We start from the raw sequence: 13,026 nt of genomic DNA on the forward strand, positions 1-13,026 counted from the left end.
GTGATATAATTGGTATGAGGTGTCTTGGGGTCTAGAAAGAGCGCTGGATGTGAATTGGCTGGTACGGGCACCTTGTAGCCAGGGGTGACACTATTGGTGTCTTTGTGAATTACGGAACATGTAGGAACTGGGCAGGGATACAGTGAATAGGCGCCTGCTGCAGACTTAACAAAACTTTACTTAGTGTTTTCAGTTGTGAGTCATATCCCTTGTCTTTTTGTTTGTTGGTGTTTTTATCTTGGTCTGCATAGAAAAAGAAATTGATGTAGTTGTGTTGTATTGGCACTAGGCCAAATTCAGATGGCAAATTAGACCCATGTACATCAGTTGAGACTCATGAAAAGTCATGTTACAATGGATTATATGCTGCTTGCGCATGGGGAAGGGGAAGGGTTTCTGAAAGTTTATTTAGTGTCTATATAGAGAGAATTGGGTAGAAGGGGAAAGGAAAAAGAAAGACTGAGTTTCGAGTTAGGTATATTACAAAAATATACCTTGTGAAATGCCACCACCATATAATGGCGATGGTGAGGTATGGGCCTGTTCTAGTTATGACCGTAAAAATCCGAATGAGAGTAAACTTTGTTGTGGATGTGGGGACTCTTGGCCGTAATACTGTGTTGATAAACCATGTGATATTCCTGGTGGCAGCCATTTTAAGACAGAGCATGTGTTTTTATTTACACCCAAGATGGTGGCCAGAGACAAAGACAGGAAGTGAGTGGGGGGATGTGTGAAGAAGAACATGTGCCCTGTAAATGTTTGAACAATAGACTACCACATACTTAGCCAGAAAAATAAGTGTTTTTGTCTATAATTAGACTAAGATCATGTGTGTGTATGTATAAAGTATTGAATATAGGCAGGAAGGATAATTGTTTAAACTTTTAAGTTTAGCAGAAATAAAATCAGTTTCTCCCTTCCCCCCGCCCACATGGTTTAACCACCCTTAGACAAAAACCATGTGCTATTCTGGCAGTGGCCATTTTGTTAGTAAATCTGTGGGAGCCATCCCTCTATAGCCTTCAGTGCACCCACTGAATAACATGAAGTGTTAGTAAGGGAAACTACACATATTGATAAAGTAATATTTGGGAGTTGGGACAGTCATAGAGTGTCAGATTAGTAGGGAATTGGATATAATGAGTATTTGCAATGTGAGTCTCAGAGATCAAAATGTTAAAGTCCATTACTATATTAAAAATAATAAATTAAAGCCATTAGAAAAAGTTTATAGTACTAAAAGATTGAATGATTGAGTAGTTGTGCTGGAGGTGGCTGTGAAAGACACTTAAAATAGATCCAGTGTGCAGGTTGGATTGAGTCAGGACAGTCATAGGGGGAATGTCTTATTAATTAGTAAGCAATAAAAGAATAAGAGGAAAAAAAAAACAACTTAAATACAGATATGATGAAAAATAAAAATACATATTCCAGTTATGAATGGGGTGAATAAATCCTGAGTTACATGTTTTAGAAAAAAAAGGAAAAAAAATCCAACGGAAGAAGAGAGATTTGACTTGTGTCCTGGTATTGAAGAAGCCTATTTGCTTCTGGTTTTGGGGGGGAGGAGTAACTTTTAGAAAAAAAACAACAAAAAATACTTGTGGAGCAGGATTTTTTATCTCACCTTGCAGTGGGATCTATTGTGGACAAGCTGTGAAAGAGAGGGCCAAACATGGGGGTGTTTCCACATTTAATTCATTGTAAATTGTATTGGAAAACGTAATTAAAAATAGTTTATTTTACTAAGTTTATTCTAAAAGAATATAATTAATTGCGGACATGTTTGGATTTATTGGTAGAAACTGGAGCATAGAAGTCTGTTAGTCAGATAATTTTCTTTGGCAAATCAGCATTTTATGGTGATTTACTAGATGGCCAGCATTTAGTTGTTCTAGTTCTTTCTTTCTCCCTTCATGCACATAAATAAGTTATAGTATATTTGGACACAGAGATGCTGACAATTCGCTGATAATATATTTTACAAATCTGTTGTGTTGCGTTAGTTATAATCTGTATTAATAATCTAATTTATTAATAATAATTTGGTTTAAGGTATGTGGATGATTTTTGGCATTCTGAGTTTATGATATTTAATGTCTTGAATCATTTGTTTTCTTTTTGTAGAAAGAAAGATTGTAATACAGATTTCTGTAGTTCAAGCAAAGGGTAAAAAGCCATTGAAATGGTTTTCCATTATTAAGTTACAGATGAAAACAATATTAAAGATGTTCCTAGATATGTACAATCCACACAATGTGACTTTTATGCCTAAATGTAGAGCTCTGGTGCCACACACTTTTTGAATCTAGTTATGCTTTGGATAATATATTCAAAAAGGGGGGGGGGGAAAGATATGAAAAGTCACACCTATTTTTAAGTTTTTAATTTGTTCATCGATTGAGTTTTTCTTTCAAGTTTCTTTATATTTTTATCTGTAATGGAGGATACAGCAGACATACACATATCTAACGGTTGCTCTGATGTAACAAGAATTGTCAGGTTTTGAACATGTCTCAGATGAGCCCATTGCTAATGCAGATTTTCAGTTTATCCGTAGATTGATCCAGATACCAAGATGCTGATTGATTCTACACTGGATATGCTGAGGTTACACAACATGAGGTAATAAAAATTGAACCACTCGCTCCTCTCCCATCGGAATAGGAGAAAGATGAAGATTTGCAATCGCTGTTGTGCGGAAAGTGGTAAGATAGTCAAATGTGGATATAGGCAGCAGATCTTTTTTTAGTGTGACGTGATAAACCTATAAAAGACCGTAGAGTTCATGAGCCCAGGTGGAGGCTCTCCTGTTATCAAATGAGCCTGGTACAGTGGAAGATAGGGCTCACGTCTGAGCTGACTGAGGGAGCTGGAGGAGATGCTCGCACAGGTGCAGATAACAAAGAAACAGTGAACGGGCCTAGAGTTGAGTCCTTTACCAATGCAGACCAGCACGATACCTCGGTGGCACCTGTCACGTCCGTGACATCTGTCACTCTTCGTGTTCTTAAATCCTTACAGGAACAAGGGATTCAGCAAGGAACGGCGTGTGAGACGCAGGGAGCCATCTGTCTGAGGAAGGTCTGTGCTTAAAGGGCGGTAAGCTTTCTCTGCCATGAGTGCTCTACTCAATAATGGTCCAGGTAACCAATGAACACTTGACAAAAACAGTTATAAGTGTGGTGGTGGACAAGATATGGGTGGCACCACTGCCCAGTACCCAGGTGGCCAGACACATCCAGTCTTGTAAGACCTGTACTTAATACAAGGTAGAAATAATTTGTCATACTTTTTCAAAAAACTGTGTGCATTGATGCCCTTATTGATAGTCTATTCAACGTTCAGACTAAGTCTAATTTTTATAGTAATGTATGATATGGTGACTTTAGTCGATTAATAATATATACATTATGAACTCCTGTACTCTATTGTTAATAGTTACTTTGTGATTGCAGGCTTCTGAAGCCTATGACCGGACAACCCCTTTAATTGTGGGTGGGGCTGAGGCCTGAGACCTCCAATTAGTCAAAATGCCTCTCTGAAGTGTGCAGGTCCTACATAAGCAGTGTATACTCAATAGTAAGTCTACAGATCTGTACATTGCTCTATTGAAGCCTTGTATATATTACTATAAGCTATATCATTTTAGTATATTTTTTTGTAGTTGTTTGATAATCTAAAACTAAAGTGCATAGTCCAGAATAGTGAAAATGAAAGTAAAAGCATAAGACATAAATAGAAGGCAACGTCTTTATTATGCAAGTTTATATAATTTCCCTTAACACGCTCATCCATTAGAAATATATTTATAACGTAACTGTCATTTTAAATCTTTTTCATATATTGTAGCCCATTGAACATGGTGGAGATCGGTAGGGGTCCAGGTCCTGAGAACCCCCTATTGCTCGCTCCAAAAACTGCACAGCTGTGTACGGACCCCACAGACTTTCTATTGAGTGTGTACAACTCTGAGCCCTTCTGCACAGTGTGATCGGCGAGGGTCTCTGAACAAAGACCCCCCCCACACGTATGTCACATTCAAAAAGCTTACAACATAAAAAAAAATATATATATTAAAAATCACAAGTTCAACTTTTAATTTATTTTTCAACTCTAAAAACCACATACGGTATACAAAATGTTCCAATGTATAAAACAGCCCCTGTGAGTGCAGAGTTCATGTGCTCCCTCAGATCCTGCCAATAAATAGCTGAACTTATATACACGTTATTGATCATAAGCGACCATTTACTCGACTTCTGGAATAATATAAAACCCATGGGTCCTTGGCCCGCAGGCGAGACCTGTGTGTTGCATTTAATGCCACAATACATTTCATTTTCTTCCTACGTCACAAATAAGTCGTTTAAATATGAGAAATGCAGTTTAGGTGTTTGTACATATACAATAGCATTTACATAGATTACACGGAGTCAGCCTGTAAGCATGTGTCTATACAATGCACTGAATGGTGCACAGAACAGTCAGCGTCACTGCAGGGCCACCGGTAACCCATAAGCCACAGGAGCCGCGCCAATGATGTACTTCAGCTTAGGAGCCTGGCGAGACTTAAATAAGTATTTCAGGAGAGAGGCTCCAGGCCCGGCCTTCATCCAGCCTTGCAAGAAAGCCACCGTGTAGCGATCAATCTCTCGGTCTGTGACGTCCCACAAGTTACCAACAACCAGGGGGCTGTGTTAAAAAAAATAAAAAGCATAAGACTTGAATAAGCAAATCATTTAACCTACAGTGCCTTTCCCCCAAATATTACTAGGTATAGTCAATGGGCAAGATATGAGGGGAACATAAATCAGACCGACGCTGCTCACTTTCCTTATTGGGAGAGGTCAATGCTGCCGGAAAATGTACGATCAACAGGTATCGGGAATGTGGAGGCACAATGTCAATGGGGGAGGGGACAAAAAACCCTTCAAGACTGGGTATATTACCAGGGTCCTGCAACTTAATTGAAAATCACCCAACAACCAGCAATACAGGCAAGTACAGATAATTATATATCCAAATGTAAAGGGAATAAGGGGAGAGTTTTGGGCTGCAGCCTTGGAACGGTAGCATTATATAATCTCCACACACATACTGTACATAAATGTGATATATATATTATATAGATGTGTATATGTGTGTGCACATATGCAAGCAGATAAATAAATATATATATACACATATATTATATATACACATATATTATATATATATATATACACATACATACATACACACACACACACACACACACACACACACACACACACACACACACACACACACACACACACACACACACACACACACACACACACACACACACACACACACACACACACACACACACACACACACACACACACACACACACTCCAGGCCTGCAGCTCAAATTTCCCTCCCTCCCCAATTCCCTCTTTACATTGGATTGGGACATTGCACCCCGTTTGCCCCACAGCAGCCAATCACCGGCCTCAAGCATTATACCGTATAAGAAGAACAATGCGTGCAGCGATGAGCTACGCTTGGGGTACACAGGTAGTGACATCTGCTGGCACAGTACACAGGAGAACACAGGAAGAGTTGGGGAGTGTAAAGGCGTAAAAGGCCAAATAAAGATTGTGTTCTTATTTTAGCAGCATTGCTGCTTGTAGAGTGATTTTTAATTAATTCGTATAACAGCCTTTTAAAAAGGGAATCTGTCAGCAGGTTTTTACTAAGTAATGTGAGAACAGTATGAAGTAGGGGCAGAGAGTCGGATTCAAAGAATGTGTCACTTACTGGGCTGTTTGGTTCAATAAAAATCAGTGTTTTACCAGCAGAAAATCACTACTGGACTAGCTGTTACACCTCCTAAGGCCTACGCCACACGGCATGAAAATCTGAGCGAGTGGAATGCAATGTTTTATCGCATTACACTCGGACCAATATTAGCCTATGTCCCAGCGCACATGAGCGATTATTTTCTCAGCCCTAATCGGTCAAGTCTATGGGGCAAGAGAATAGAGGGGGGGGAATAAATATATCTCACTGCTCTTGCGGTACAGCAGTGTACTACGAGTGCGGGGGAAGAATGGCAATAGCCGGCAACGGAGGAGAGCCAGCCAGCCCCTCCTCAGAGCCAGCCAGCCAGCCCCTCCTCAGAGCCGGCCCGCCCCTCCTCAGCTGCTGTGCTGCCAGCGTGAGCTGAGTGTCATGCGAGGATCGCAGTAGATCCTCATGTGGCCCCGGCCTACTGCTGCTGTGTAGCCTCACACCACTACTGATTAGCAGCTTTATCTCCATGTACAGTGTACACAGCTGCCAATCAGAGGTGTGCTCAGGGTTATACACAGATCAGCTTTCTAAACACTGCAGCAGAAGAACAATGAGTTTATCAAAACTGTTGCACCCAGTAAACTAAATGGCACATCACTATTATGAGGGTCTCTGCCGCTACCTCATGCTGTTCTCAGGTGGGGTAGAAAAATCCTGCTGACAGATTTCCTTTAAGTCCTTCCCTCTACCCTAAGGCTATGTGTGCACGTGTGCGCTCTGCACCGCACCTAAAAGGTGCGCTTCAGAGCACAGCTGAAAAGCTGCGTTCTGAAGCGCATGGTGCCAGCAGAGAACGTGCGCTCTGCATGCTGCCTCTCCCTATAGACCGCATGCAAACCGTACGGAAGAAGTGACATGTCACTTCTTAGAACGCAGCGATTCGGGCAGCAGCCGAATCGCTGCGTTCTAATATGCCACGTGCGCACGGCCCCTGCACAATCTCCATAGACTGTGCAGGAGACGAAGGACGCATGCAGTTACGCTGTGCTGCAGATCGCAGCGTAACAGCATGTAATACGCACACGTGCACACATAGCCTAAAGCCGAATGGAACAGACTTTGCCACTTTTTTCAGCAAACTTTTTAAAAATTACTTTTTTTTAAATTTCTATATAAATTCGTAGAATTACGGTCCCTTCAAAAAGGAATAGATCCATATGTTAGGGCAACCCAAGACATGCCATGACTGCGACTCCTGTCAGTCTGAAGATGATGGCAGACCCTTAGTTAAATTCCCAACTACCAAGAAGTGATGCCATGTCCTACTGGTGAAGAGTTTACAGAAGAGTTCATTTGCTAAAATGTGAAAAAAAAATCTTTATCACCTACGCCCTGATGGCTTAGGGTCTGACTGCTGGGACCCCCACTGATCCTGAGAATGGTCCACTGCGATGCCGTTAACATGGAGTGGTGACCATGCCTGTGTAAACACTGCACTCTGCCATCCATGGGATCCCAAGGGCGCATTTTACAAGCCCATTCTTGTGATTAGAGGGTATCTCAGAGGCCAAATGGATAGATGATACTGTAGATCTCTGGAGACTATTTTCTTTTCTTAAATACACGTTTGTTGGGTGTACCCTGCTGAGGAGGAGACACTTGCATAGTGTCATAGGCCGCCCCCTGGAAGCCGCATACACCCCGTGGTCATCCTGTGTCCCTAATGAAGTGATTGAGAAAATCATTTTGCAATTGTTTCTTGTTTTTTTGCACCATTTGGCTTTTAGAGGCTCTTAGTTTTTCACCATATTCAACTTTGATGTGGTCTATGGTCATAAATCAGCTGAGAGGGGCTTAGGAAAAAAGAGAATTTTGTTACTTACCGTAAATTCTTTTTCTTATAGTTCCGTCATGGGAGACCCAGACCATGGGTGTATAGCTACTGCCTCCGGAGGACACACAAAGTTACTACACTCAAAACGTGTAGCTCCTCCCTCCTAGCATATACACCCCCTGCTAGCCAGACCTAGCCAGTTTAGTGCAAAAGCTGAAGGAGGACATCCACCCACAAGAAGAGACAAAGGAAAATCCGGAAGAACCGGGATCTCTGTCTACAACAATAACAGCCGGTGAAGACACACGGAATAAGAAACCTGCCAACAGGCAATAGGGAGGGTGCTGGGTCTCCCATGACGGAACTATAAGAAAAAGAATTTACGGTAAGTAACAAAATTCTCTTTTTCTTTATCGTTCCTATGGGAGACCCAGACCATGGGACGTCCTAAAGCAGTCCATGGGTGGGAATAAACAGACAACTGAGAAGCAGGAAAACCCAACTTCACAAATGGGCGACAGACGCCTGAAAGATGCGTCAGCCCAAGCCCGCGTCTGCCAAGGCAAGAGCATGCCTTGGATAGAGCTTCGAAAAAGTACGCAGACTAATTCGAGCTGCAGTCTGACAGACCTACTGAGCCGTAGCCTGGTGCTTGAAAGCCCAAAAGGCACGGACCGGTCTGATCAAATGTGCTCTGATCCCCGGCGGGGAAGGCACTTGAGTACCTTGTAGGCCTCGGAAATGGCCGACCTAAGCCAACGAACCAGGGTCGGCTTAGATACCGAGACCGCTACGCTGACTAGCAGTCAGTACCAGAGAGAGAGGTGCACCGCCTAATAACGGCGGTGCGAGACACATAGATCCGGGGCGCCCGCACCAGATCCAGGAGATGCAACGCTTCCTCAAAGCGATGAACAGGAGCCGGACAAAAGGAAGGCAGGAAAATTGCCCCGGATAAGGTGGAAGCAGTAACCACCTTAGGGAAAAAAGTCCGGAGTCGGACGGAGACCACCTTGTCTTGATGCAAAAGACCAAAGAAGGGGGTGACTCAGAGTGCAGCCAGAACTCCCTGGCGGGAAATTATAGCCACTAGAAAGACTATTTTCTGTGAAAGATAAAACAAAGAAACCTCCCTAAGAGGCGTAGAGGGGGGTTTCCGGGAACCGGGAGGACCGGATGAAGGTCCCAGGGTTCCATAGGCCGCCGGAAAGGCGGAATGATGTGAGACGCGCCCTTAAAGGAGCGCACCGGAGCCAGCCGGACGATACGCCGCTGGCACATACTGACAGAGCCGAGACCTGTCCGTTATTGAGGGATAGTCCTAGCTGTAGACCGGACTGTGGAAGGGACAGGAGGGTCGGCAAGGCTAAAAAGGTCCAAGGACACCTTGGAGCTCGAGTCATAGCGGAGATGACTTCAGGAAGGATACCAGAAGTCGCCAAGATCCAGGACTCAATAGCTACGCCGTCAATCTGAGAATCCAGAATTCTGACAGAAAAAACGGACCTTTGAGAAAAGGTCTGGACGGTCCGGAAGATGCCATGGCAACCCAACGGACAGAAGGAGCAGGTCAGGATACCAAGCCTGCCTGGGGCAGTCTGGAGTAAGAGAATGACCCGACGGCCCCCTCTTTTTTTTTTTTTTTTGTTTACTGATCTTGCGCAGGACTCTGGGCAAGAGGTAGAGGCGAAGCTGGATCAAACATGAACCAGTGTGTCTACTGCAAAACCTGAGGATTGTGGACCACGGTTGGACAGCTGAAATAGTCTGCCTTGCAGTTTTGACATCTAGGATGTGGGCTGCGGATACGGTGGACTAGGAGTCCCTTGTCCACTGAAGAATGTTGAGGCGCCAAGATTGCCAGGCGGCTGAGTGTCCCGCCCTGGAAGTTGACGTAGGAAAACGCTGTCACGTTATCCGACTGAACTCGAATGTGCCTAGCCGCCAACAGATGGTGAAGGCTTAGAGAGCTAGAATACAGCTCTGATTTCCAGCCCATTGATCTAGAGGGCTGATTCGGACAGAGTCCAAGCGCCCTGCGCTCCGCGGTGGAGATATACTGCTCCCAAGGCGGAAAGACCAGCACCGTGGTGAGGATCACCCGGGACGGGGCCAGGAAGGAGCGTCCCTGAGACAGAGTGGCCGAAACCACCACTGCAAACAAGCCCCCGGTCAGTGGCAAAGCCACCACACCGTGGAAGGAGGGAGTTCGCGTGTACAGCGGAAAACATCCAGTCTCAGAGGACGCAGGCGGGCAAGGAATCGCTTCCATTGACGCCACCGTCTGACCAGCACCTGTATTTGGTGTCTGATAGAACGACGTCGACCGCCAGCGGAGGGACTACTGATCGACTAAGAGCGGCTTCATAAGAGCCGACAGAGTCTCGAATCGCGTCCCTGAGAACCTCTGGTTCGAAGTCAGAGTGGACTTGAACAGAATGACAAGCCACCCGAATAGGTTAGAGTGGCGAGAGTAAGCGAAGTACTCTGCTAAGAGTCTGCACTGGATGAAGCCCTGAGAAGAAGGCCGTCCAGGGCAACCGATCACTGCCAATCCCTAGGGGTGCAGGACCCTAATCACAGCAGCCCCATGAGAATACTCGATGGGCCGTGGCTAACCCCAAGGGAAGAGCCACGAATTGGACCACTCTGATGGCAAAACGTAGTCAACGCTGGTGTGAACCTGCGATTGACCCCTGCAGAAAGGCATCTCTGATGCCGATGGCTGCTAGGGAATCTCCTTGGGTTCTTGATTGGTCCGGTGAAAAAAACACACGGAACAAGACTGAGACTCCATGTGAAAACGCCACACCTGACCATGCTTGAAAAGCTAAAGATCCAGGCCGGAAGGCACCGCCCTGTTCGGGGACTGGAAATAGATTTAAACAAAAATCTCAGAACCGTTCCCAGTTGGGAACCGGTACAATTACTCCATTGGCCTGCAAGAAATGCACGGCCTGTGAGAAGCCTTGGAGCCGGGAGGAGGTGACAGAAAAAATCTGTTTGGCGGGTGGACAGAATTCCATCCTGTAGCCATGGGAGATATAATCCCGCCCCCACTGAACGGAGACGTGTTCGAACCATACGTTGCCAAGTGGAGAGAGCCTGCCACCGACCAGGAGGAGGTTGGCGGCTAGATAGCTCGGAGGAAGCTGACTGACTAAGTGGCAGCATCTCCTGCGGTCTTCTAAAGACGCAGCTTCAAGCCAATTGGTTCTATGAACCTAGGCCGAGCTAGAGGACGATCAGATGGAGGAACGGAAACCACCGAAACCTCAACTGATTCCTGCCCTGGACAGGTTCCCTGGTTTAGGTTTGTGGCAAGGAAGAACTCTCCTCGCCGAGAGCTTCCTAAATTTCATCTAGTTGGTTCCGAAGAGACTGGTCCCACCAAAGGGGAGCCCAGTAAGGAACCTCTATAGAGGCATCTGCCTTCCATTTCCGAAGCCACAGGAGCCTGCGGATAGCGAGGAAAGTAGCCAAGACCACCGCCGTGCGGTGTCCAGCATGGCAGACTTGGCAGAGGATGAAAAGACTGAAGTCTGGAAGGTCAGGCAACCGTCTTGGGCATAGAGTCCCTGTGAGGGAATGCATCTCCTCTGAGGAGCCATCAGCCACTGACATAACGGTCCGGGCTGAGCCACCTGAGGTGAATGAGCCCACCTCTTGACCACCATTGGTGGACGGGGGAAACCCAGTCCTCAGAATCACGCTTCATGGGAAGCGACTGTCAGAGCGGACCCTGGGCTGGTCACAGGGGCCTGAAAACTGGAGTGGTTTAAGGAACACACGTTGTGTTCACCTAGATAAGGTAACTCCGGCGGATTGAGGTACAGTACAAAATTAATGTACCGTGGGATCCTTATAGAGGTGCCGTCAGCAACTGATACAACTATCCGGGCTGAAAGTCTAGACACCGGAGTGGCCACCCTTGGCGAATGAGTACACTCCTTGACCACCTCTGATGGGAGGGGGAGACAGGCAGCAGAACCCCGCTGTGGGATCTGCAGGACAGGCTGCGGGCTTGGACGCAGCGGGCTGAAAACTGGAGTGGTTAAGGAACACACTCCTCGTCTTGTTAAAGGTATACTGATGCCTTTTGCCAGCGGGGAATACTCCCCTGATACAGGCGGATGGAGGTCCAATACAAGTATAATGGACGCAATCCAATCATTCGCATCCGCGTCACCTACGGACGGATCAAAGTACCTAAAGCAGCGTCCGAGCCCCTGATAGAGACATCCTCCTCGTCCAGAGAGTCAGCTCGTATCGGAGCTGCGGGACGGGGAGGACAGGGGACCCTGCGTCTCCCTGTCAGGAGGACGGGGTCTGTGAGCTTTGCTGAGCAAGCAGAAAACGCCCTGAGAAGGGGGCTGCATGCTCAGCAGATGCCGGGACAGCCGACCCCGGAGCAGCTGGAGGGACCATGAATGAGCCTCCAAGCTGAGGGGCCACAGTGGTTATGAGCTCGCCGTACGAGCCTACCAGCAGTGGATAATAAAAACAGCCTGCAGCCTCGCTCTGTGAGACCTGCTGCAGAGGTGGGGGGCTCTGTCTAGAATGTCTAGAATACTCAAGACAGGGGTTCAGCCTGGGGCGACTCCAGGCTGAGGCACCACCACATAAGAACCATTACAGTATGGGCCGGTTCAGGCAATATAAGCTTACATGCAGAACATGTAGTGTACAGCCCTGGAGCTTTGCTCCTAGTGAGACATGCTGCTGAGGAGGAGGTTCTAAAATAAAGAATTAACTCCTTCAGAATGCCCTGATAGTGTATAAAAAGTGCACAACCAGAGGTTGTGACTTATCAGGCCGCTATTGTGAGTGCCCCCCAGGTTCCAAGCCTGGACCCCCAGATCCACTCCCTCTGCACTGCAGAGCAGCCAGCGCCGATCAGCGTACTAAGAACGCTGAGAAAATGGCGCTAGAGCGAGGGGGGAGGGCGGGGGTTAACCCAGGAGCGGGAATCGGAGGGCTAAGAAGATGTACAGGGGAGGGAATCATCTCCCCAACAAGGAGTGTCCTCCCCTGTGCAGAGCGGCGGTTGGGCGGCGCTGCAGCGTCCCCCTGCATGACTGACATGCAGGGGAACGAAACGAAAGTAGGCCGCGGCTGAAGCCGGGGCCTAGAGTTATGCATGCGGCCGAAAATCAGGCATCATCGGCGCGGTACACAGTAAAAATCGTGGAACCGGCCGGAAACACAGTAAAAGCAGCATTATCAAAGTCAATCACTGTCCCCCCAATAAAGTGCCCCACATTGCAGAAGGACCCTCTGAATAACGTCTCTATACTTAGCTTTGAGACGCAGGGTCCAGTCCCTGGTGGGGTGGGGGTCCAGTGCTCCGTCCAGCAGGGTCCTGCCAAAGGGCTGCGGATGGAGGCCGGTCTCCTGCAAGGCAGTGAGAACCGTGTTGGCTCTAA

General features: G+C 46.6%; 1 protein-coding gene across 1 annotated transcript in view; it reads right to left on the minus strand.

The window, feature by feature from the left end:
- Positions 1-3,754: 3,754 nt before the first annotated feature.
- Positions 3,755-13,026, minus strand: part of ESPL1 (extra spindle pole bodies like 1, separase) — a 196,879-nt gene continuing 187,607 nt past the window's right edge. The window contains exon 31 of the mRNA XM_075337218.1: positions 3,755-4,698. Coding sequence (XP_075193333.1) covers positions 4,497-4,698 — 202 coding nt within the window. The 3' untranslated portion in view covers positions 3,755-4,496. The remainder of the gene's footprint in view (positions 4,699-13,026) is intronic.

The sequence above is a fragment of the Anomaloglossus baeobatrachus genome, chromosome 2 (genome assembly GCF_048569485.1).
Source record: "Anomaloglossus baeobatrachus isolate aAnoBae1 chromosome 2, aAnoBae1.hap1, whole genome shotgun sequence".
NCBI lineage: Eukaryota > Metazoa > Chordata > Amphibia > Anura > Aromobatidae > Anomaloglossus > Anomaloglossus baeobatrachus.